The sequence below is a fragment of the Camelus bactrianus genome, chromosome 17 (genome assembly GCF_048773025.1).
Source record: "Camelus bactrianus isolate YW-2024 breed Bactrian camel chromosome 17, ASM4877302v1, whole genome shotgun sequence".
Lineage (NCBI taxonomy): Eukaryota > Metazoa > Chordata > Mammalia > Artiodactyla > Camelidae > Camelus > Camelus bactrianus.
In genome coordinates this window covers 41,552,994-41,576,135 of record NC_133555.1, presented here as the reverse complement: position 1 = coordinate 41,576,135, position 23,142 = coordinate 41,552,994, and the positions used below count along the sequence as shown (strand labels likewise).

Here is a 23,142-nt window from a genome sequence, read left to right as displayed (position 1 = left end):
GCATGGTCGCCTGCGCACGAAGCAAGAATCCCGGAGCGGCGGCCACGGGGTCCTGGAGTTCTGGGGCAAAGTGGTCCGGGGGTCCAATCCCGCCACCTTTGCCATCGCGCCCTGCCTCGCGCTCCAGACCCGCGGTTTGCACGCGCCCTCCCGGAGGGCGTGGGCTGGGGCGGGGCCTCCGTGTTGTTGTTTCTCCGGGGCTCCGCCCCTGAGGGGGGCGCGGACCACGCGGCCGAAGGGCCCGCCTCCCCTCCCCCTCCCCGCCCAGCTCGCCCGCCTCTTTGTATCCAACATCCGGGTTTCCCCGCTGGCTCGGCTCCGCGGCCGCGGCTCAGGAGCCATTTTGGACTCGGTTCAGCTCCCCTCCCCCCACCCCTCCCCCCGTTCATGGCCCCTCCGGACTCGGCCCCTGCGCCCGGGGCCCGGGCCCAGCCCCGCCGCGCTATGCCTGAGTCGGGCGCGCCCCGGCCCGCGCCGCGCCGCCGCCCCCCGGCCCCCGCATCGCCCCGCAGCCCGGGCCGCAGCCTGTGCCGTCCGCAGCGGCCCTAAGCCCGGCCCAGCCGCCCGGCCCTAGGAGCCTGCACGCTGCCCCGGGACGAAGGCGCAGGAAGCGCGCAGGGAACGAGATCTAAGGAAGAAGCGGGAAGGAGAGCGCAGCCGCCGCCGGGCCCTGCGCGCCCCGGGAGCGCCGCGCGGCCCTGCCCGCGGGCTCCTGGTGTCCGCGGGGCGGCGCCGCGGAACATGACGGCGCCCTGGGCGGCCCTCGCCCTCCTCTGGGGATCGCTGTGCGCGGGTAAGAACGGGGCGCGGCGTGGGGGGCGCAGGGAGGGCGCGCGGGGCGGCTTCGGGCGCTGCTTGGTGTTTACCAACAAAGGGCGGGCCCGCGGCCTTCTCTCCGGGCCACCTGCATCCAGCCTGCACCTCCCGGGGCGGGGACTGGGGACGCGCTGGGCGCCCCGCTCACTGATCTTTGGGGGGACAGTCTTGCCTGTGCGATGGCCTGCGGGGCTCCGGTCGGCGGAGGCGACCCCAGCGTCTGAGTTCAGGATACACGGGCGCGTGGAGCCCAGGGAGAATGAGAGGAAAACCGGAGCCTGGGGAAGGTGGCCAAGCAGGGCGGGCAGAGCTAATCCGGGGGTGGCGGGATTGTAGGTGCAGCAGCGGCGGGGGGCAGGATTGCGCGACCCTCAGAGTCACTAGGTGTAAGGAAGCGAAGCGGCCCGCTTCACGTAGCCCGGAGGAGTCCCCTACACCCCATCCCACCAGCGTCGGCGTCGTGTTCCCCGGGAGGCGCGCAGTTGGCGCCAGCTCCCACCTGCGCCCGCTTTCCCTTTGACGCCCCGGGACGCGAGGTGCGGCCACCCTGCGGGACCCCTGTGTTTTGGGAGCCAGGGAGGGGAGGTGCGGCGAGAAGAAAAACCAACAGGTTCCAGTCCGTTCTGGCTTCTGGGAAGCACGTGGCGCGCGGGTGGATGACCCGCGGGGCTAGCGTTCTGCTCGCGTGTGAGTGGTTGAGGTTGTTTGGGTGCGGATGTATACACGGGGAGTTCTCATGAGAGAGCGCTTTTCCCCAAGGCCGAAACACTGATTTTTCTCTTCTAGCGGCGCTGGGACGCGCCTACTCAAGTGTGCGCGCAGGGATGAGCTCCGCGTTCGGAGTGGAATGGCTCCGGGCAGCCCTGGGAAGCGTGGGACCCGTGCGTTAAAACTCCAGGGAGAAGCCCGAGGCGGTCGCGGAGGCTGGTGCGCGGCAGCCCGGGCGCCTGGTCCTGCGCGTCTTTGTTCCCAGCCCCCATTACACATGCAGCGCGGGTCCCCCGCCGCCCGGGGTGGCAGCAGCGCAGAGCCTGGGAAACCCGCGAAAGGCGGGGCCGGGCGTGCAGGGGCGGGGCTGGGATCCCCCGGCTGCTGCGGGGGTGGGGATGCGGGATCTCCATCTCATCCCCACTCCCACTCCGCCCGCCTCCTTTGCAGTGTAGCATGGCTTAGCTGTCTACGCCGAAAGCAAGTGAGTTCTCTGTGTAGGGCTTGGAGCTCCGTGTCTTGAGTGCAGGGACTAGAGGACAGAGACCCCTTATTGGTACTTGGGCACTCTCTGGAAGGGATGTCATGGCTCTTCTGGAGCCGTTTTCGGTGTCGTAGAAGCAAGGTGTTGGGGGGGGGGTGTTTAACCTGTTTCTTTCTCTGCCTTTTAAGTGCTGCTTTCCCCCCAGAATGAGAGCTCTGAAGTGAAAGAAAGGCATTTTCTTCTAGAGGGAAGGGCGGCAGCTCACCTGGCTGTCTGTGGGTCCCTCCTGGAGGTGCTGGCTCTCCCAAGCCCAGGCCTGCAGAGGGGACTTCCTCCCAGGACAAGACAGCCTGAGACCTGGAACCCTCTCCCAAATTTATCTCTATCTGGCCTGACCAGTCTCAGGTCCCTCTCTGATTAGGTGGGGCAGAATGGGATTGGGCCCTTGGAAGGACTGTGTTTTCCCTCCTTTTCCCTGGCTTGGGCAGTGCTGAGCACTGGACCCTGCAAGGTGGGGCAGCTGGAGTTAGACTGGAGTCCAGCTACCTGTGTTCCTGCCGTGGAGGAAGGTGGGGAGTCTCTGGGTGTTTCTCATGGTCACACCAGCCAGTTAGTTCTCTGGTGGCCACTGCCCTGACCTGTGAGGAACTATGGAAAGAGCTTCCTTAGACGGAAGTTGGGGGCAGAGCTGGCCCTCCTGTTCCTTGTACTTTGTAGATTCTCTTCCTTCTTGATCCTGGCTTGCTGTTTAGAATTACCTCCACCCCTGCAGCACATGGCATCCTTGTAGAAGAAAGATCTAGAACAGTGTTGTCCAACAGAAATACAGTGTGAGCCACACATATAATTTTAAGATTTTTCTGGGTGTTATGTTAATAGAAGGAAAAAGAAACAGACGTGTCTTAGTCTCCTCAGACTGCTATAACACAATACATAGACTCTGTGGCTTAAATAACTTTTTTCAGTCTGGAGGCTAGAGGTCTGAGATCTGTGTGCCAGCATGGTAGTGTATGGTGAGGGCTCTCTTCCTAGCTTGCAGATGGCTGCCTTCTCACTGAATCCTCACACATGGCCCTACCTGGTGCTTGGGGTGGGGCGGGGGGTATTGTTCTTTTTTCCTCTTCCACTAACCTTGTCATGGGGGCTCCACCCTCATAAACGAGTCTTAATCTTTTGCAAAGGCCCTATCTCCAAATACCATCATATTGGGCATTAGGGTTTTTTGATGTATGAATTTTGAGGGGACACAAACATTCAGTCCATAGAAAGTCAAATTAACTTTAATGGTATATTTTACTTAACCTAATGTATACAAAATAATCATTTCAACGTGTAATCAATATTAAAAACAGACATTTTATATTGTTTATTTGTACTGTCATCAAAATCCACTGTGTATTTTATACTTACAGAACATCTTAATTCAGACTTCACATTTCAAATGCTCAGTAGTCTCACCTGGCTTTAGTGGCTACCATGTTGAATGGTGCAGGCCTAGAAGGAAAGGCAAAATTTATGCTACAACAATGGTGCATTGTGCTTATACAGGATGAGTTTTGCAAGTCTTCTGTGCCTGGCTCAGTGTCCTTGGGAAACAAGTCATTTGGTCTTTGCCTTCCCAAACACACATCTGTGTACCTTGCAAGAACTTCTGACATCTGTCTCTTCTTGGGGTTTAGATCAGGGCCCAAGGGGTGGGTTGGAAAGTATTTTGAGTGAAATGTCAGGAGCCACTGGCTGGGGAGGAGGACCTGATTTCTATCTGTCCCATCAGGAGGTGCAGGCCTTGACTGCTCCAAGCTGTCTTCATAGGTGGGCTCCTCAGACCCAGAGATATTGTCCATTCCCTCAGGGGAGAAGTGTGTGTGGAATGGGTGAAGTGACCCTCGGGCCCAGTGTACTGGCAGCTGTCGAGGACACGGACCAAAGACTCACAGGCTGCTGGTACCCTTCCCCAGGGAAAGGTGTCCTCTGCTACCTGTCCTTGTACCTGCTAAACAATCCAGGCTCTGCCCTGGCTGGCTGGCCAGGCTGCCCTTTGGGAGGGGTGGGCACCCTCCTCAGCTCTTAGAGACTCTCCCAAGGTTGATGATGTGAGAAACTCATCCAGCCTCCCAGGCTCCCCACCTGGGTGAAGATGTAACACCTGGAACCCCACGGCCTCCCACAGCGTGGGTGGGCTGCTGTGCACTACCCAGCAGGGTCTTTCCAGGCATTGCGATTCCCCAGATAGCACTTGGACTTCCCCTGGCACTTCACCTAAGGAACTTCCTTTTCAGGGAGCCCAGTGGAGAGCGCCCATCCTATACTGTGGGCCTCTCTGACAATCTGATGAAAGCTTTCCATCCTTCCCCCAGGAAAATACAAATAAGATTGCATGCAAGAGTGTGCACATGCATTGTGCATGCACCCTCACTGTTCTGCACTGATACCAGGAAATTGTGGTCCTCTGGGTTGGACTCCTTGAAGTCCTTGGCTGCTCTGCACATGCCCATTGTATGTCTTAAGGGGCAACTTGCTGTCCTTGGGGGCTGCACTTGGCTAGTTCCCACATTGCTACCTACACCTACCTGTTGTAGCCAAAGGACATGACTTCTTTACTTCTGTTTTTTGTGACCCTGGCCACTGTTCACATTCCAGCCCTGGGTCTCCTGCTCCCCTTCCCTCCCCCAGGAAACCCTCCCCTGAGTGCCTATGCATTCAGCCCCCTACCTGGGAGCTCAGGGTAGTGCAGGTGAGAACCGAGGGACATCAGGTCAGAGTTCAGATCCACTTGCAGATACTAGCCTGTTACCTCGGACCGGGATCTGGGGCTGAGGCAGGGCTGGTCTGGGGAGTACTTTTTAGAATAACACTGGGTGGACAGCCCTCAGGCAGGGTCCTGGCCCGGTAGACTTCATTCTAGAACAGGATTTTTTAACCTTGACACTGTTGACAACTTGGACCTAATAATTCTTTGTTATGTGTGTATTGCAGGGAGGGGGAGTGCTGTCTTGTGCATTTTAGGATGTTTAGCGGCATCCTTGGCCTCTACCCACTAAATGCTAGTAGCATTTGTAATCATGAAGCCCGAAAATGCCCTGGGTAGGGGGGATGCAAATGAACTGATTGAGAACCTGATCTAGAATGTTCTCATGCTTTTAAACGGACAGACAGTTGTGGGAAGTGGGGCTAATGGCTAATGCCTGCTCTACACCCCCTCCATCGGATTCAGGGTGGGAGGCTGGATTCTCCCCAAAGCCTAGGAGAATCCTGCTTCGCTAAGCCTGCACAGCGTCAGAGTTTGGTTCGAATTCATGGTTCGAGTGAGCCGCTGGCCACCGAGTAGAATCCTGGCGTCCTTGAGTTTTCCCAGAAGTGGTTCAGGTTTCAGGGAGGCGGAGGTTGTGGGTGGCCCGGCAGCCTGCCTGCCGCCCCCGCCCACCGCCCTGACTGCGAGGCCAGGTTCGCACCGTGCCTCGCCCGCCCGCCCTCGCAGAATGTCAGGAAGGGCCGGGGCCGGGGCCGGGGCCGGGGCCTCTGCGCAGCGCTGCGCTCCTGTGAGCGCACCTGGCAGCCGCCGGAGCCGCCGCCGGCCGCGGGCCTAGCGGAGCGCCGGGCATGCCCTCCCCCGCGAGCGTGCCGGCCGTCGGGCGCCCCGGCGAGCCGCCGCCTCCCTGGGCCTGGAGCTCTGAGCCCTCAGACACCGGAGCCGGGGCGCCGCCTCTCCCCAAAGGTACGGGCGGCGTCTCCACCCTGGCCCCGGGGAGGTGGTGGGCAGCACAGGAGTCAGGACCGGCACCGGCCCTGCAGGCCCAGCCCAGGGGTTGATCCCTGCCGGCGCCTGCTGGTTGGGCTTGGCAGGCTGGCAGCCCCGTGTTCCCTCTCCGCTCCTCCCCTGGCCGGCCCGCGGCTCGGCCGGGAGCTGCCTGGGGTCTCCCCTGTAGTCTTGAAGTCTTCAGCACACAGCTTGCTGCGCTGGGAACGGATGACAAACACTTCTTAGGGTGGGAGGAAGCCGTCTGAAAAGCTTCAGTTTCCAAGTTCGCGTCGCTGGTGTGTGAAGTGCTCCTTTAAAAGGATTTGTTTTTTGCTGGGGTTGAGACTTTCTCTTCCATCTTTTTTTTGGGCTTTCCAAAGGGGACTTTGTTGCCATCTCCGAATTATTTATCTTTTTTTTTTTTAAACTTTCCCTCTCATTCCATCACCTGTTCTTTGTTCCAGAAGAGACACCCACCCCCTTGTTTGGGGCTTCCTTTTCCATCTTTGTCCACCAGGCTCACAGGCCTGCCATCTCAGCCCAAGACATGCCTGGTCCTTGAGGTCCTGGTGGTGCTGCTCCTGGATGCCTAAGTTTTTTGGTGGGGACTAGATAGGGGAGAGGAAACGCTACTGCCCTCTTCTGAGTCATTTTTTCAATTGGTGTCTCTGTCTGGCTGAGATTGTTGTGGGGGGTCAGCCCTGCCTCGGCCAGCCCAGCACCAGTCATGGCTTCCTGCATTTGGACAGCCCCGTGCTTTGCCCTGGTGATTCCAGTTCTGCTGTACACATGCGTGTGCCTTTTTCAGACTCAGGGACTGGCTGCCTTAGCTGGGTGTTTTCATTCATTGACACGTGATCTCTGGGAGTGGGTGTTGGAACGGGAGGCCTGCCCCACTGGTCTGATGTGTGGCCCTCCTCCCAGGGGGCCCTTCTCTAGGGGCCTGGCCGCTCAGTGGGACTTCTCTCTGGCTGGTTTCTGGGCTGGAGCTGAGGTGTTTTGTGAGGTGAGCACATGTTCTTGTTTGCAAACGTTCCTCTGCTGACTGTTTCAGTTCCACTCTGACAACCAAGGAGGCTAAAATTAGTTCTGGGGAAGGAAAAGGAAGGCTGCTTGGAAACCCAAGCCCTTGGCTCGAGGATGGAGGAACCTGCTTCCTGGGGTTTATGGCTGAACATTTCGGAAGATGTGACCAGACCAGCTGTTGCCTGTCCATCTGAGGAGAGGGAGGGGCCCCTGCTTGCCTTCTAGACTTGAACCAATGAGAACAGGAGGCTGACTTGGAAGCTGATGCTCTTGAGTGTTGATGCCAGGGTGACTTTTCCTTCTGGCTTTTGTAGTGGTGCACAGTGTTTTCAGGTATGAGGACAATACCTTTTGATGTCCAGTGTCATCGATAGCCTCCTTTCCCCTTCGCCCTCACTGATCAGAAGGGGGTGCATGAGTTCTCAGAGCCCTGGACTGGCAGCCATGGGTTAAGAAAACTTTATGTACTGTTTGGGAATTTCCTTCTTATCCAAGTTCTGATATTCCCTTCAGGTACTCACAAGCCAGGCAGCCCAGGGGCTCCCTTGGAACTGCTGGTGGGGATGGGGGTGGGGTCAGAGGCGAGCCCTGTGGCCCAGGCTTCATAGGAGGTCCAGCTGCTTTGTTCCCTGAGGGCAGAGGGGATTAGGGTTCATCTGCTCTTAGGGGCTTAGAAAATAGAGGGGTAGAAAAGTTAGAGGTGAATTCTGGTTTCCCTTTCCACCTGGCTGGCCCCTCCTGTGAACTCCCCTCCCCCCCCAAGAGTGGTCCTGCGGGGCTACTTGGAGGAGGACAGCCAGGGCAGTGCAGTCCTGTCCCCCCTACCCTGGAAAGCCCCTCCTTAGCCTCCCCTCATCCAGGGGTCTCCTGGTTAGCTTCCCTGGAGTGTAACTGGGGGAGTAGTTGTCACTTTGACCATAACTTCTTTTCCTACTTAAAATTCAATTAATTTTTATTAATTAGTTTTACAAATACTACACATAGATTCAGTTGCAGAAATTCAGATGTTACAGATAAAACCAGGGTCTCTTTTACCAGCCCTGTCTGAGTCCTCCGGACGTGAGCCTTCTCAGATTGGTGGATATCCTTCTAGACATTTGACCTGTGTATCTATAGAAGTACTTAGAGAAATAGGGTTGGTAATTTTTTTTAAACCTAAAATGGTACTGCTCTCTTTCAAACATTTAACTGAAGTGTAAAATGCATGTTGAATAGTGTAATTAGTTTGAAAGCTTGGTGAACTTTCACAAAGTTAATATACCAATATAATGAGCCCGGATGGAGAATCAGGAATTTACTTGCCCTTCCCCCAGCCAAGCCCTCTCTTGCCATTCTAGTCTCTACCCCTAAACCCCAAAGGGTGACCACTCCTCTGACTTCTAACAGCATACGTTAGTTTTGACTGTCATTGTGCTTTATAGGTACGGACTCTTACAGTATGAACTGCTTTGCATCCATCTTTTGCTCACCATGTCTTGTAACTTGCATCCATTGTCGCGTGTCATGGCTTTTTAACCTCAGATCTGTTTTGGCAATCTTTTTAATAAATATGGATCTCAGTCTTTTTTTTTTTAAATGGAGGTTAATGGGATTGAACCCAGGACCTGGTGCATGCTAAGCATGCACTCTACCACTGAGCCATATACCACTGAGCCATATACCCTCTTAACTCAGTCTTTTTGATAGCTGTGAAATTTCAGAGTTTGGATATAGGCTACATTTTGTCTGATCTCCTATTGATGGACTTTGTGATTGTTTACATATTACACCGGTTGCATCTCAAGGATAGATGACAAGAAGAGGGGACGTTCTGGGTCTCAAGACACTTAGGATATTTTAAATTTTAATAAATACTAAGAAACAGTTATACACGGTTATACCACATTGTCGTCTGTCCCCCCAACCCCATGGCAGTGGGGGTAGAAGCTGGGTGAGATGGCATGGCAGGTAGCCCTGCAGCAGTCTGTGAGCACCTCCGCACCTCCAGAAATGCTAGATTACAGAGGCTGGAAATAGCCAACATCGTGAAGGATGCTGGACGGGGGAGCTCACTCACTTCACTGGCCTGGTGTCTGAGGGGAGCCAGAGAGGCTGCTTCCCCTTTTAAGTCTCCTGGTTACCGTGCCCACAGAGGGAAGTGGCAGCCGACCAGCCAGACTGTGGTCTGGGTTTGGGACGGACGTGCACATGTGTGCTCACGAGCTGCGCTCTGTGCTGCCTCCACCCCTGGGGAGACTGTGCTCTTGCTGAAGGTTGTGAGTTGCTGTGGGGAGCAGGGCTCTCCTGGTGAGCTAAGTGCATTTGACACGTTCTTGGCATGACCGGATCCTGATGTGGTGGTGACGATGGTAGGGGCTATGGGGAAACCTGTAAAAGAATTACTCTAGAGTCTGATGGGCAGGTTTTCACAACAGAAGGGGCTCTGATGAGCTTCAGTTCGGGGCTGAATGTGTGCCTTGTTCCCTTGCACAATTTTCTGCCTTGACTGGCTGAAGATAGTTCAAGATGACTTGTTCTCAAAGCGCCTGCTCTCCTAGTCCCTTCTTCAGCACGCTCTCTACTCTGTCACTGCTGTTTCACTGGGACTGCTTGTGTAAGGCCACCTGTCAGGCCCGGCTCCTGGATGTAAGTGGCAGGGGGTTAATGGTACTGTTTTCATGTGTGAGTGACGTCCCAGTCAGCTCTCCCACATTGTACAGGTGATGTGCACTGTCTGTGCATTAATCTGCTCAGACTGCCCTGGCAGGATACCACAGACTGCGTGGCTTAAGTCACAGAAATTTATTTTCTCACAGTTCTGGAGACTTCAAGTCCAAGGCCAAGGTGTGGTCAGGATTGGTTCCTGGTGAGCCCTTTCTCCTTGGCTTGCAGATAGCAGCCCTCTTCCTGTGTCCTCACACGGCCTTCCCTCTGGGTGTGTATGCTCCTGTTGTGTCTTCCTCTTCTTATAAGGACATCAGTCCTCTTGGTTTAGGGCCCCACCCACATGACCTTAATTGACCTAATTTTACCTCTTTAAAGACCTTTCCCAGTACAGTCCCATTGGGGGTTATGAATTTGGGACACACAATTCAGTCCATAATAGTCTGAAATAATAAGGTTGGTTGAAAGTGAATTCTGTTTTCCTCTTGAGTTACACTTTGGAATGGAAGTTACTTTTTTCAGGACTCTGCTTTGGGGTCAGTGTTCTTCTTAATTAACACTTTCCACGGGCAGTCTTATCTGCACCGGTGACCTCAGTTTCTGTGTATTTGTTGAGGTGTCTTTATGGTCCTGAAAATATATCTAAAAAGTGGGTAAAAAATAGCTATGGAAATACCCTCTTTTGATAATCAGGACCAACCCTCTTTCTGAAGGCACCTGAAAAGATGGACAGATTGAGAAAACATCTCTGGTTGAAAGCATTGTACAGCTAAGAGGACAGTGAAGACCTACTTACTAGGCCAGGGTCTGTGTGAGAACAGAGGTCCCTGGTGCTGACTTCTACATTTGAGTCTGTTTTCAGTTCCATATGGGCAACTTGAGAGGCTGGGCCTTGCATTTGATAGCCTTGAGGAGCTAAGGACACAGAAATTGGTCTTCCAAACAGAGAGTGGGTGTAGTGAGCTTCTCCTTTTGGGTTGGGACCCCAGTGGCCTAGGGGTGAGGGAGAGCCGAAAGAAGACAGACTCTAAAGTTGGATTAAGATGTCCTGGAATTAATGATGCCCTTAGCTGCCTGCCAGAAGCACCTGTAACATCTTTCTAGGAATATAACATCATTCTAGACCTCAGATTATTTCTGCAAACATTTTTGCACTATAATGACTGACCAGTCATTTTCAGTAAATAGCCGGGAGAAATATCACAGTTGAAGCCAGACCTGGGTGAGCTCTAAGAGTTATATACATGTTGAACAATAGCAGTGCTCACTGTGATCAAGGGAATGAATGTCAACAGAGAGCTAGGGAAAGATTTAACAACCAAATGAAAAATCTGTGGTAGAACTGACTTGTAGACTAACAGAAATTAAGAACTCAGTGATTTTATCAGGCAATAAGGTGCAACTGAAGAGAAATAGCGAACTGGTAATATACAGACAAAAAAGATGTATAATACAGAAGAGAGGGAAAGACCCAGAGGTTGAAGTGAGAAGGTCTTAGGTCCAAATAATCAGAGTCACAGAAATAAAGGACCGAGGAGATCATAGCTAGGAAACTGGTAAAAACAAAGTAGGACATTAAGCCACTGATTGAAGAAGCCCTGTGAACCTCGGTACAATAACAAATTAAAAATTCCACTCCTATTCCTATCACAGCCAAACTTCTGAAAACCAAAGACAGAGAATCTTCAAAAAACAAAATAGCCAGAGAAAAAAGGAATTCCTATCAAAAGAGCAATGGTTATATTGATGGCTGACTTCTCAAAAACAGTGAAAGCCAGCAGACAACAGAATGATAGTTTTAAGTGCTGAAAGAAAGAATTGTCAACCTAAACTTCAACAGCAGGTGATATTGTCCTTCAGGATAGAAGGTGTCAGGTAAAGAGAGTGTTCTTGAGACAGAGGGAGTAACTAGATGGAATGTCAGAGACGCAGATGAAGGGCCATGAAAAGGTTACATACCCAGACCTTTATTCTGTGAGGGAAGTGTGTCATTGAGTTTGAAATACATATAAAAACAAAATCTACATAGCACAGGGAACTATGTTCAATATCTTGTAAAAACCTTTAATGGAAAAAATATGGAAATGAATATATGTATGTATATGCATGACTGGGATACTGTGCTGTACACAAGAGATAGATGCATTGGAATTGACTGTACTTCAATTAAAAACAAAAAACAAAAACAAAACCTGACACCAGTGCTGTATGTGAGGGTGGAGTGAAAATGGAATTTATTCTAAAAGTTCTTACATTATCTAGAAAGAGGGTGAAATTACCAATTAATGTTAGAGTTTGAGAAGTCAAGGCATGCTGTGATCTCCAAGGTAACCACTGAAGGGTAGGAGGGTGATAACTTTCAAGCTGAGAAGGGGGACAAATAGAGTCATAGAGACGTCTCACGCTGAAAAGAAGGCAGTAAAAGAGAGATCAGGGAACACAGAGTGGGAGAGAGAAATAGAATTAATATCCCCCGAATAAACATAAGGTGCAAAATTCCTTAAAACATTCACGAAATAGAACCCCGCAATATGTAGAAATAATGATTCATCACATCCAAATGTTTTTATCCCAGAAATGCATAGTGGACATAACAGTTGAAAATCTAATCTGCCACATTCACAGAGTAAAGAAGGGCAGTATAGGATTATCTTAGTAGATGCAGAAAAGGCTTTTAGGGTTTCATCTTTAGTTAATCCTCAGAGTAAAACAATTTGGAACTGCAAAGGACCAAGAAGAGCCAAGGCTGTCTTGAAGAAAAAGAACAAGGTGCACCTACTGGATTTCAGGATTTGTTGTAAAGCTGTAGTAATTAAAACGGTGGGCTTTTGATGCAATAGCTAAATAGACAGTGGAATAGAAGAGAAAGGCCAGAAATATAGTCATGCCTGTGTGGATGCTTAAGACAAAAGGAAAACAACACACAAGTTGGTAAATGGACAGTTCTTCCAGTAAAAAAGCACTTCAGTTCGTACTGAGGTGATGTTTTGTAGGTATGAGAGATTGTTTCAATATTGGGAGGTAGTATTAATTGACAGGGCTTTGAGATTTTGATGTCTGAGTGTTGTAAAACTTTTTATCTTACAGCCACTGCAGCTTCTGTTGGTCTGATACACTTATTTCCACCCATTTACTTTCAGCTTGTCTTGGGGAATTTTTTTGAGCTGGGTTGGGGGTGGGCAGCCAGCCGTGGTGAATGGTAGCGAAATCTGAGGATCTGGCTGCCCATTACCAACCAGCCCTTCTGTCTTTGGGCGTATCTCTGCCTCTCTTTCCAGAGACATCTGGTGCCACAAATTCCTGAGTTTGGGGTTCTTTGGTAGACACCATGTTGTTTCTCAGTATTCTCCACAGCCAGTGTTGGAGTCTTGTGCTTGACCACTTGGGTATTTGCTTTCCAACCTCAGAGCTTCATTTCTGTGGTTATTTCCTGTTCTTTTTGTCCTTATAGGTTTATGCCTTAAAAACCGTTCCTTTGCTGTGGTTTCAGTGGGATTATGGGAGGGAGCAAAAGTAATATTTGCATGTAATTCTTGACCTTTCCCTGGAAACGCTGTATCCAGCGTTCTTCAGGAATGATGGGCCCTGGAGAAAGGCAGGTGTTCCAGAGATGGCCCTGGGTCCACACCTTGTTCTGTGGGAGGAGGTGCCAGGGACTTGCTTACAGAGTCCAAGTTGGAAGTGACTTGAGGTGACCTAGCTTGATTCCTTGTTCCTGGGCTGGGCTTCTGAAGGCAGGTAGACTTCCTCTTGGCACTCTTGGAAGCTGCTCCTGCACTTCCATAGCTGGCAATAATAGTGAGCAGAGCAACTGAAAAACCTCCTCATACAAGGCAGACAGAAATGCTGGATAAAGTGTGCCAGATACCCTTTGTAAATGCAGATGCCCAGTTGCATGTGTAAGAAAGGAAGGGAGATGCGAGAGGGGGCTGGAAACTAGAGCTGTACACCGTCACTAGCTGAGTCTGCTTATTCTCGGGGGATTTGCTTCTCTCCAGAAGTTAGAGGTATGGCCTTAGTAGCAGATTGTGAGGAACTGGAGGTAAGATGTGGAATTGAGATTGAGGCTCTCACATGGAAAGACTTCCATGGGTTATACCTTCAGTGAAAGTATAGACTAGAAGAAACATCCTTTTGCTGATCAAGGGAATAGATAATAAAATTGTCTTGGCCTAGGTTAGTGGAGGGGGTGGGTGGTTTGTCTTGAGAATTTGTAACCGTAGATCTGTGCTTCCATGAGCTTGGAGTTGAAGTTTATACCATCTGTGTTTCCTGGGAAACTGGAAGTTGAGAAGTTAAAATGATTCCACATTGGTAATGTCCTAGAGAATTTGGCAGAATTTGGCAGAAGCGAAAATATAAATTATCTCTGGCAGCTTGCCCCCTCAAACTTGTCCTCACTTTTTATTCCCACACAAAAGGCCCCCACTGAACATAAGCTCTGTATCCAAAAACAGAAATCCAAAACTCCATAACACACAGGGAAACAAGATACCATGAGTGAAAACCATCAGAAATGACAAGTGGCAGAAATAGGTGTTTAAGAAGTGAAATCATGGAGTTGTTAAGATAGGGATTTGGAAATATTGACAAAGAACAGAGGTATCAAGGTTTTGTTTTTTTTAAAATAGACCTTCTAGAAATGAAAAAAAATAGATTGAATTTATAAATTAAGTGGAAGAACGAAACAGCAAATTAGACTCAGCTAAAGAGCAAATTAATGAATTGGAAGTTAGAACTATGGCATTATCTGTGATAATGCTTAGACACAGAATTGGAGAATATGAAAGCAGAGTTAAGAGACGGGATGGTCAGATATACTTGTAATAGGAATTTCTGAGTCATAGAATAGGGAGGTGCAATATTCAAACTGGTAAAAGCCAAGAATTTTTCAGAATCAGTGAAAGCCATCAATCATCAGAGTGAAAGAATATTCTTCTGAGCAGTGTAATTAAGTTTAAAAGTAGACTTAGACATAGAGCTTGTGAAACTGCAAGGAGCAGATCTGAGGAAGCAGCCGGAGGGACAAGACAGAGCATCTACAAAGCTAGGCTTGACTTTTCAGCAATGACAGTGGAATAATATTTTCAAAATGCCTAGAGAAAATAATTCAACCTAAAAGCTTATCTTCTTCTGAACTGTCAGTTAGGAGGAAGAACAAAATGACATTTCAGAAAGGCAGACAGAGGCTTCTCCACCAAAAGATCTTTTCTAAAGAGAGATGTTCTTCAGGGCGGACAGTGGTCCTGGAAGGAAGAGCAGAGATACTGTGAGCGCACAAGCTGGTGAACGTGCGTACAAGTAAGCAAATGCTGCCCGTGTAAAACAAACAGTATCTGCTCTGGGAGGCAGGTAAGAGGAACAACTACAATTAGATACTGAACACAAATGTTAGGTCCAACTAATTACATATAAGTTGAAAAGAGATAATTGGAGTGTGAGCAGTTAAGTTCCTATGAGGGATGGGAGACATGCTGATTATTAACTTTGGGCTTCTAGCATAAACGTACATGTTAAAATTTAAAGAGTAGTCTATAATAGAATAGAAATAGAGTGCATTACTTCCAGACCAGAAGTGGCTGAAATACAGAATTAAAAAAAGATAATCCAAAGGTGGTAGCAGTAGAGGAAAAACAAATTTAAACATAGTGGTAGTCATAAATGTAACAGGACTCGATTCCAGATCAAAGACAGTGTTAGGCTGAATTGGGGGAAAAAGATAAAGATTTAAAATAAAAGTTGGAAAAAGATAAACTGGGAAAATACTACAAGAAATGTCATGTGACATTTGTTAGTGTCACACAACATACACTTGCTGGCAGAGAGCAAATCAACAGATGAGGAGGGTTACTGTGCAGTCAGAAAAGTTTTACTGGAATATGAAAAGAATTTCTGCAACGCAAAGGAAAAGAAGCCCAGGAGAAAAGTGGGAAAGGATGTGAACAGACAGTTCTCTGAAGGGGCTGATAGACAGATGATCGTTGTAAAGTAATCAGGAAATGAGGATCAAAACTGTGATAGAGGGTTTCACGTTGACCAGGTGAACAGATATCAGGGGGTGAGGGTGTGGCTCAGTGGGGCTGTCTTCTGCTGTGCACACGAATTGGTCCATCCACTTGGGAGAACTGTTTGAGCGTATCCAGTGGGCTGAAGATGCTCATCCTGTGTGCGCTGTGGGTGTATTCCTAGAGGACCGCATGCTGACGAGCACCAGAAAGCGCACAAAAGAGGATTCAGGAGGATTCATAGGGGTGGTGCTTAAAGCAGCAGACGTTGTAAGTAACCCAAAAGTCCAGCAGGAGGATGGATACTTAGGTTGTGGTAAGGTCATTCAGCGGACTGTTGGCCGCACAGAGGATGAAGGCTTTGCAGAGCTGCAGGAGATGCAGCAGGGCATGGAAAGGGCATGCACTCCAGAGCCAGACTGCCTGGCTTCCAAACCTGGTTTTGACATTTAATAAATAAGTTGGGTAAGTTGTTTCACCTTTTTGTGCTTTACTTTCCTCATCTGCAAAAGGAGGACCCTCACAGGGTTGTCATGGGGATTAAATGAATTAACATCTGTAAAGAGCTTATTAGTTGCTTAGTAGTGCCTGCTGTGTGTTTGTTGAATGAGAGTGTGTCAGTTTGGATGGTCCACAAATATATGGGTGATGGGGGGGCAGGCAGCAGACATGCCAGTTAGAGATTGTGTTTGGCTGCTAGAAGCAGATACTCAAGTTCAGAGATAAAACGTGGGCATGTTTGGATTCTTTTCTGACCCTTGTTTGTATGTGCCACTCCACAGTGTGTGCACACTCAATCATGCGCGTGGGTGTATGTCTGCGTGTGTGTCTGTCTGTCTGTCTCGTGTCCTAGCTCTCCCCCTCGCCCACCCCCTTACCTCCATTTCCCTTCCCTGTAGTCCCCATACCCCAGCTGTCCTCACTCTGGTTGTGGGGAAGGTGGTGCGGATGCTGCGGTGTGGACTAGGGGAGGTGGAGTCATGGACTCAGAAACGGGTACTGTCGCTGGGCACCCTCACCATCAAGACCCTCCTTGACTCCTCAGGAGGAACCTGCTGGGGCCTGAGATGGATGTGGTGCTGGGTGGCATCTCGTTCTCATCACTCTGCAGTGCCTACATAGGTGGGCTGTGCCCCCAAGGAGGTGGGGCCCCCAGGAGCCAAGGCCACAGCGGCCCTCTGGCTGCTGGAGTCCACAGTACGCCTGGGACACACCAAGTCCAGAGCTCAGGGGTCCCAAGGGAGGTGCAGCTACTCTCGCTCCAAATCCTCCCACTGAGACTCTGCCTCACTTCTCTGTCCCTCTTCCCTCTCCCCATTGGATTTCCCCCTTTTCTCCCCAGTGAATGTCAGGTGCATCCAGGCCAACTGGCCTGAGAAATAGACCACAAGTGTCAAAGCTGGTCGATTTAGGTCCAGTTCCCGGAATGTGGGTTCTGGTGGAATCTGCATGTGCTGTTTTATTTTTTGATGGTGGTGTGTGTCCAGGAGTGGGCTTTCTCTGCCCCGTCTGGGCTGAGGGTTTGGGGGGCCCTGGAGGTGCCTTTCCACCAGGTGTAGGCCCTTTGGAACACTGGGACTGCCTACTGGGGACAGGGCCGCTTATATACCTGATCCCTTGGAAGCCAGCGGTTGGGTTGGCTGGTGCTCAGGGGTCGAGCCCGCCACTTGGCCGGGTGTCTGGGGAGAGGCTCCCCCTAGGGCTCTGAGGCAGCAGAGATGAGGGGGCACAGCACCCTCTCTGCCAGGTTGGGTGAGTGGGCTGGGTCGGAGGAGCCCCTGTGCACGGGTGTCCCGGCCTGTGAGTGTGGGCAGGAGCCCTGTGTCTATTAAAAGGCGGAGGCAGCTTTGTGGTTGGAGTGTTGCCAGAAGCTATAAATAGCTGTGAGTGTGCAGAAGTAGCTTGCCAGGGAGGAGGGAGGGGGATCCCTCTCCAGCTGGCAGCACAGCCAAGTAGGGGGGTGCCTGGAGTCTCCCAGTCTCCCTGGTCCCCCTGGGGCTCTGAATGCAAAGCTCTTGGCAGGTGTGGGTGTGCACACCCCCAACTTGATGGGGCGGGTGGGGGGTATGTTGTGAAGGAATGGCGTAAGTGGCAGGGAGGGGTCTGACTCTAATATAACAGCCAACGTGCCAGGCATTGTTCTTACCACTCTTTAAGTGCATTAACTCATTTCCCTGTTGGAACAGCCAAGGAAGTAGGAGCTGTTACTATCTCCTTTTCACAAGTGGGGAAATGGAGGCACAGGGTGGCTGGGTGACTTGCCAGAAAGCATCAGGGCTGGAACTTGAACGGGGTCAAGGCTGCCTTTTTCTCTGTTGTCTGTAGGAGGATTTGGTCAGGTAAAAGTCCAGTGACATCCCGAATCCTTGGGTCCTACCAGGAGCCTTGAGATTTGGAGTTCCTATCCCTGTCCATGTGGGTCCTGCCCACAGTAGTGGCCAGAGGGGTCCGTGCCTGGTCAGCAGACTGGAGAGGGGAGCTGGGCCAGCCTTGGCCACTCCCGATGTCTGGTGTCCTCTCTTGTTCGAGCTCCTAGTCTCACACGAGGGCAGGGGCTTGTGGTCTGAGCAGAGAGGGGTTTCCCTGAGGACCCTTGGCTTGGGCTGCAGGCTGAAGCCATCCGTCCTGTTGTCCCCTCCCTGCAAAATCCTGGTGCAGGTTTGCAGCCATGCTTGAATGACAGAAGTGTTCCAAGGGGCAGTTGGGGTTTGCAGTGTTTGGCTATCTGGATGTCACATGAACGGGGGCTGGAAGCGGGCACAGAGTGAGTGGGGAGTGCCCACAGGGGTCTTGAGGGCCAAGCCCCGCTGGGAGGGTCATCTGTTATCACCGCTTGGGGCACATGCTCCTCTTGACCACCTTCTCCAGCCCTGCCAGGCCCAGTGCTGGTTGCTGCATGCAGAAGGGACCCTGGAGAGTCCTTGCCTCCCATTCAGTCTGGACAGGAGAGGGATGTGTGTGTATGGTGGGGACACACCCGCAGTGTCTCCCTGGGGGACCGTGGTGAGCGTGGGATGAGGCAGAGGCAGCAGCAGGAGGCTGCCCTCTGGTTTCTCAGACCTGGTCCCTGAGATCTGCATCAGAACATTGGAGACAGAGGGGCTGTTTAAAGACGTAGATTCTGCCCCCACTCCAATTGGACCGGTCTGGGTTGGGCTAGGAACATGCGTTTTTAGCTCCAGCCTCCTGCCCCACCCAACACAGTGATTCTGACATGCCCTGGGGTTTGGAGGGCCCCCCCGCCGATTGCTGCTGCTTCCACTAAGGAGCATCTGTGTGTCTGGCCGTCAGTCTGGCCACCCTGTCTCCCTGGGACCCGGATCGGGGAGTGGGGCTCTGGGGCGGCTCAGCAAATCCCTCACCGGGGCGCAGGTTCCGGGCGCGGGGAGGCCGAGACGCGGGAGTGCATCTACTACAACGCCAACTGGGAGCTGGAGCGCACCAACCAGAGCGGCCTGGAGCGCTGCGAGGGCGAGCAGGACAAGCGGCTGCACTGCTACGCCTCCTGGCGCAACAGCTCGGGCACCATCGAGCTGGTCAAGAAGGGCTGCTGGCTGGACGACTTCAACTGCTACGACAGGTACTGCTGCCCCTCCGCCCTCGCGGTTCCACCGGGGCCGCGGGTCTGCAGTGACCCTGGCGTTGGGGTGGGAGGGGACAGCGGGGTGCTGCTGGGTCCCTGCCCCAGTCCCAAGGTACCCAGGAGGGCTCCAGGTGCACCTCCCCACTCTGGGTTCTGCTTTAGGGGAGGTGGGCTCACACTGCCCTCCCTCCAGTCCCTCATGGTTCTCCATGGGCCTCTCTGTCTGCGGGGAGGGTTTTGGCTGGGCCACCCTGGGGAGTCTGTGTCCCTCAGCTGAGGGGCATATGGGAAACTGTGCCTCCAGGCAGGAGTGTGTGGCCACCGAGGAGAACCCCCAGGTGTACTTCTGCTGCTGCGAAGGGAACTTCTGCAACGAGCGCTTCACCCACCTGCCCGAGGCGGGGGGCCCGGAAGGTGAGGGCCTTTGATGGGGAGTAGACATGGGCTGGCCTTGGCCCCGGACTGTGGAGTGCTCAGCTCCTGCGTGGGGTGGGGAGTGGCTGCAGGGCTCTCTGGTCTGGACCTGGAGGTGTGTGGGTAGGCGGGCTGTGTGACACCGGGCTCCATGTGTCCCCCAGTCACGTACGAGCCACCCCCGACAGCCCCCACCCTGCTCACTGTGCTGGCCTACTCACTGCTGCCCATCGGGGGCCTCTCCCTCATTGTCCTGCTGGCCTTCTGGATATACCGGCATCGCAAGCCCCCCTACGGCCACGTGGACATCCATGAGGTGAGATGGGGCTGGCTTGGGGCGGGGCAGGGTAGAGGTGGGGAGGCCAGGCTAGTCCCTGTTAAGCCCTCGATCTCCCCAGGATCCTGGACCTCCACCCCCGTCCCCTCTGGTGGGCCTGAAGCCACTGCAGCTGCTGGAGATCAAGGCTCGGGGGCGCTTTGGCTGTGTCTGGAAGGCACAGCTCATGAATGACTTCGTGGCTGTCAAGATCTTCCCGCTCCAGGTGAGCATCTGCTAGGCTCCAGGTCATCCACCCCTGCTGTGGCCCAAGCTCTCCCACCCCAGGGCAGTCCAGGCCCCTCCAGGAGGGATGAAAGAAAAGTGAACCCTGTTGCAGGTGGTGACATTCCATCATGGGGCTATGCTAGGGCTTTGCAAAACCTCATCCACTCTGGTTTTCAGGGTTTTGTTTTGACATCAGGTTCTGCTTAGAGGCCCTGGACACCAGGCTACCCAGAGCAGTTGCCCGGGGCACTTAGCAAAGCCAGGCCCCCTCTGCTTCTAATGGGTTGGGTGGTCCTGGACCCCCCCACTCCTGTCTCTGGACCTCAGGAGCCCCCTTTGTATGTCGGGGTATTGATTTATAATCACTACTGGCTGCCACCCTCAGAGGCTGAGGTTGGGGGCAGGCGGGGCTGGTGGTGTGGCTGCGGTGGGGTTCAGCCGCATCCCTGCCTCAGGACAAGCAGTCGTGGCAGAGCGAGCGGGAGATCTTCAGCACCCCCGGCATGAAGCACGAGAACCTGCTGCAGTTCATTGCTGCTGAGAAGCGAGGTTCCAACCTGGAGGTGGAGCTGTGGCTCATCACGGCCTTCCATGACAAGGTGAGCACGTCCGTGGACTTGCCCCCCACGGGCCATGGCATGGGCCCCACCCTTCCACGGGTGTGGACATGAGGGTCTGCAGTGAGAACCCCTGTCCCTGAGATCAGTTCTCATGAATGGGAGTAGTGACTTCATGATTATCACCTTCTGCCACCCCATCCCCAGCCCCTTCTGGCCACATGAGTTCTAGCCTCCCAGGAGATGAGCCCTGCTGTTGGCCCACGGAGATAGCCCTCCTGGGGCTGGGCTGCGTCCTGGCTCCTGTGCCCAGAGCCTGTGCTGTCTCCTCCAGGGATCCCTCACGGATTACCTCAAGGGGAACATCATCACGTGGAATGAATTGTGTCACGTGGCAGAGACAATGTCAAGAGGCCTCTCATACCTACACGAGGACGTGCCCTGGTGCCGTGGCGAGGGCCACAAGCCATCTATTGCCCACAGGTACCTGGGTTAGCAGTAGCCCCCTCTGCGTTTGACCTGGAGCTGTAGAGAGGGTTGGAGGGTGAGAGCAGGGCCCAGGGGGTCTCAATTCCATGACGGCACAAAACCCTGGGCCCACCTGGCCCTTCTTCCTTCCTGGTATCCCCGGCAGGCCTCTCAAGGCAGTTTTCTGGTGCCCTCCAGTGGCCATAGTAGGAAGTGCAGACTGCATTACTTCGGTGGGTATTTGGTTTAGTAGTTCTCAAACTTTTTGATTAGGATCCTGTTACACTCTTGAAGAGAACTTCTGTGTATGTGGGTTATGTCTGTTGGTATTTGCTGTATTAGAGCACACATATTCCATTAACTGTCAGAGTGATGAGATCACTGGAAAATGCTGTACCCCTGGGAGAATGAGCTTAAAAAAGGGCAAATAAACAGATTATGATGAAAAGAGTCTCAGAGACTTGCTGGGGTGCTTAGATCACATGTTGAGACCCCCTGTGTTAACTTATCATAGTGCTTTTAAATGGCAGGCACTGCTCTCAACGCTTAGAAACGCCAAGTCATTTTAGCCTCCTTACTGCCCTGTGAGGTAGATACTGTTTTCCCAGCCCATCTTACAGATGAAGGAACAGTAGGGCAGAAGAGCTGACTGTGAGGGAGGGAACCCTCAAATTCCAGGGTTCAGAGCTGAAGGGCCCCACCGATAACAACATTCACGACACAGAAGGTTGACTGTATGAAATTGCCATTTTTGTAGATCAAAAACGGTTGAATGTCGACTCTTACATACAGTTCAACCTAATAGTAGTGCATAGTAAGTGTGCCAGGGGCGGCCCGAAGCATTTGTACATCAGTTTAGCTCTCACACCAAGGCTGAGACAGACATGGGGAGATTGAGAACCAAAGCAGCTCTGCTTGTGAGAGGCGGGTCTGAGTGCTCACCCCAGCACCTGCTCAGCCCTGCCCTGGTAGCAGGCTCCAGATTCTTGGGGGCCTGCATGGAAACCGAGGCAAGTTCATTGAAACTTCTCTTTTGACTCACATCCCACATGGTGTAAATTCTTCCCAGAAAACGTGCGTCCCAGGCTGCTCTGCCTGCCTTCATCCGCTCTGAGAACATGAGGGCTGGCCTTTGATACTGTGGAAACTGGGATGGGGTCGGCCCAGCCACAGAGGTGGGTGTGGCTGTGGCAGCTCTGGCGGAAGTGCACCTGGGGAGGGGGTGTCCTAAAGCTGCCTGCCTGTGGGGCGTCATGGGACTTCACCCTGCTTCAGACCCTGCTGCCCAGATAGGGTGGGATGGCCTGGCTTCGGGTCTCTGGGGGTCAAGGTGGGAAGCCAGGAGCTGGGTCGATTGGACCACGTGCTCAGCTCCATCTCAGTTGAGTGTCTCCACAGGGACTTTAAAAGCAAGAATGTATTGCTGAAGAGTGACCTCACGGCTGTGCTGGCTGACTTTGGCCTGGCTGTGCGGTTTGAGCCAGGGAAACCTCCAGGGGACACTCATGGGCAGGTGAGGAGCCTTGGGGTGCAAGACGGGGGCTGGCACGGGGGTGGAGGACCGCCCTTCTGGTGTTCAGCTGGCAGGGAGCAGGGGCAGGACCACTGCGTGAGCTCAGAGTGCTCAGAGCTCTGGGAGCAGTGCTCTGGTTTCACCAGTGGGGCAAGCGAGGCCCTCAGTGTAGCAGGGCTTCCCTGGCTGGTCAGCGAGAAACAGGTTCCCCACTGGAAATCTCTCTCTTCTTCTAGTTGTAATGATTAAGCAAGATAAAAATAAGATAAATACGAGTATACTAAAAATCCAAACCAAAAACCTAGAAAAAGTAACGCAAAGTTAAGCCTAAGCCAATCATCCTAAAACAACTGCCGTTAATATTTTTAAGTATTCCTCCCCTTAAGTAAAATGCACATCATCTGTGTAGCCCCTTACGGTGTCGATGGACTTAAGAGGGAGCAGTTCCATGCTGGATTACTGCTGTCTCAAATGATACCTTAAAATTATCACTGAGGTGTAATTTACATCGTGACCCCGTGGTCTCCACGTGAATGTGGTGAATCAGAGATGGCCATCATGATTCACGGCCCTGTCCATGCACATGTGATCTGGCTCCTGTGTCAAGCTGTGAGTACATCTGTGCTTGGTCGGTGACTGCAG

General features: G+C 52.4%; 1 protein-coding gene across 3 annotated transcripts in view; it reads left to right on the top strand.

The window, feature by feature from the left end:
• Window positions 1-573: 573 nt before the first annotated feature.
• ACVR2B (activin A receptor type 2B) overlaps window positions 574-23,142 on the top strand; it is a 34,579-nt gene continuing 12,010 nt past the window's right edge. Inside the window, exons 1-8 of one of the 3 annotated variants that reach the window (XM_074345227.1) lie at window positions 574-793; window positions 18,794-19,001; window positions 19,309-19,418; window positions 19,583-19,734; window positions 19,817-19,960; window positions 20,418-20,561; window positions 20,854-21,002; window positions 22,386-22,500. In XM_074345227.1, coding sequence (XP_074201328.1) covers window positions 742-793; window positions 18,794-19,001; window positions 19,309-19,418; window positions 19,583-19,734; window positions 19,817-19,960; window positions 20,418-20,561; window positions 20,854-21,002; window positions 22,386-22,500 — 1,074 coding nt within the window. In that variant the 5' untranslated portion in view covers window positions 574-741. Of the gene's footprint in view, window positions 794-5,409; window positions 5,724-18,793; window positions 19,002-19,308; window positions 19,419-19,582; window positions 19,735-19,816; window positions 19,961-20,417; window positions 20,562-20,853; window positions 21,003-22,385; window positions 22,501-23,142 lie in introns of those variants that run through there. The other 2 variants (XM_045509735.2, XM_074345226.1) reach the window with 2 other exon arrangements.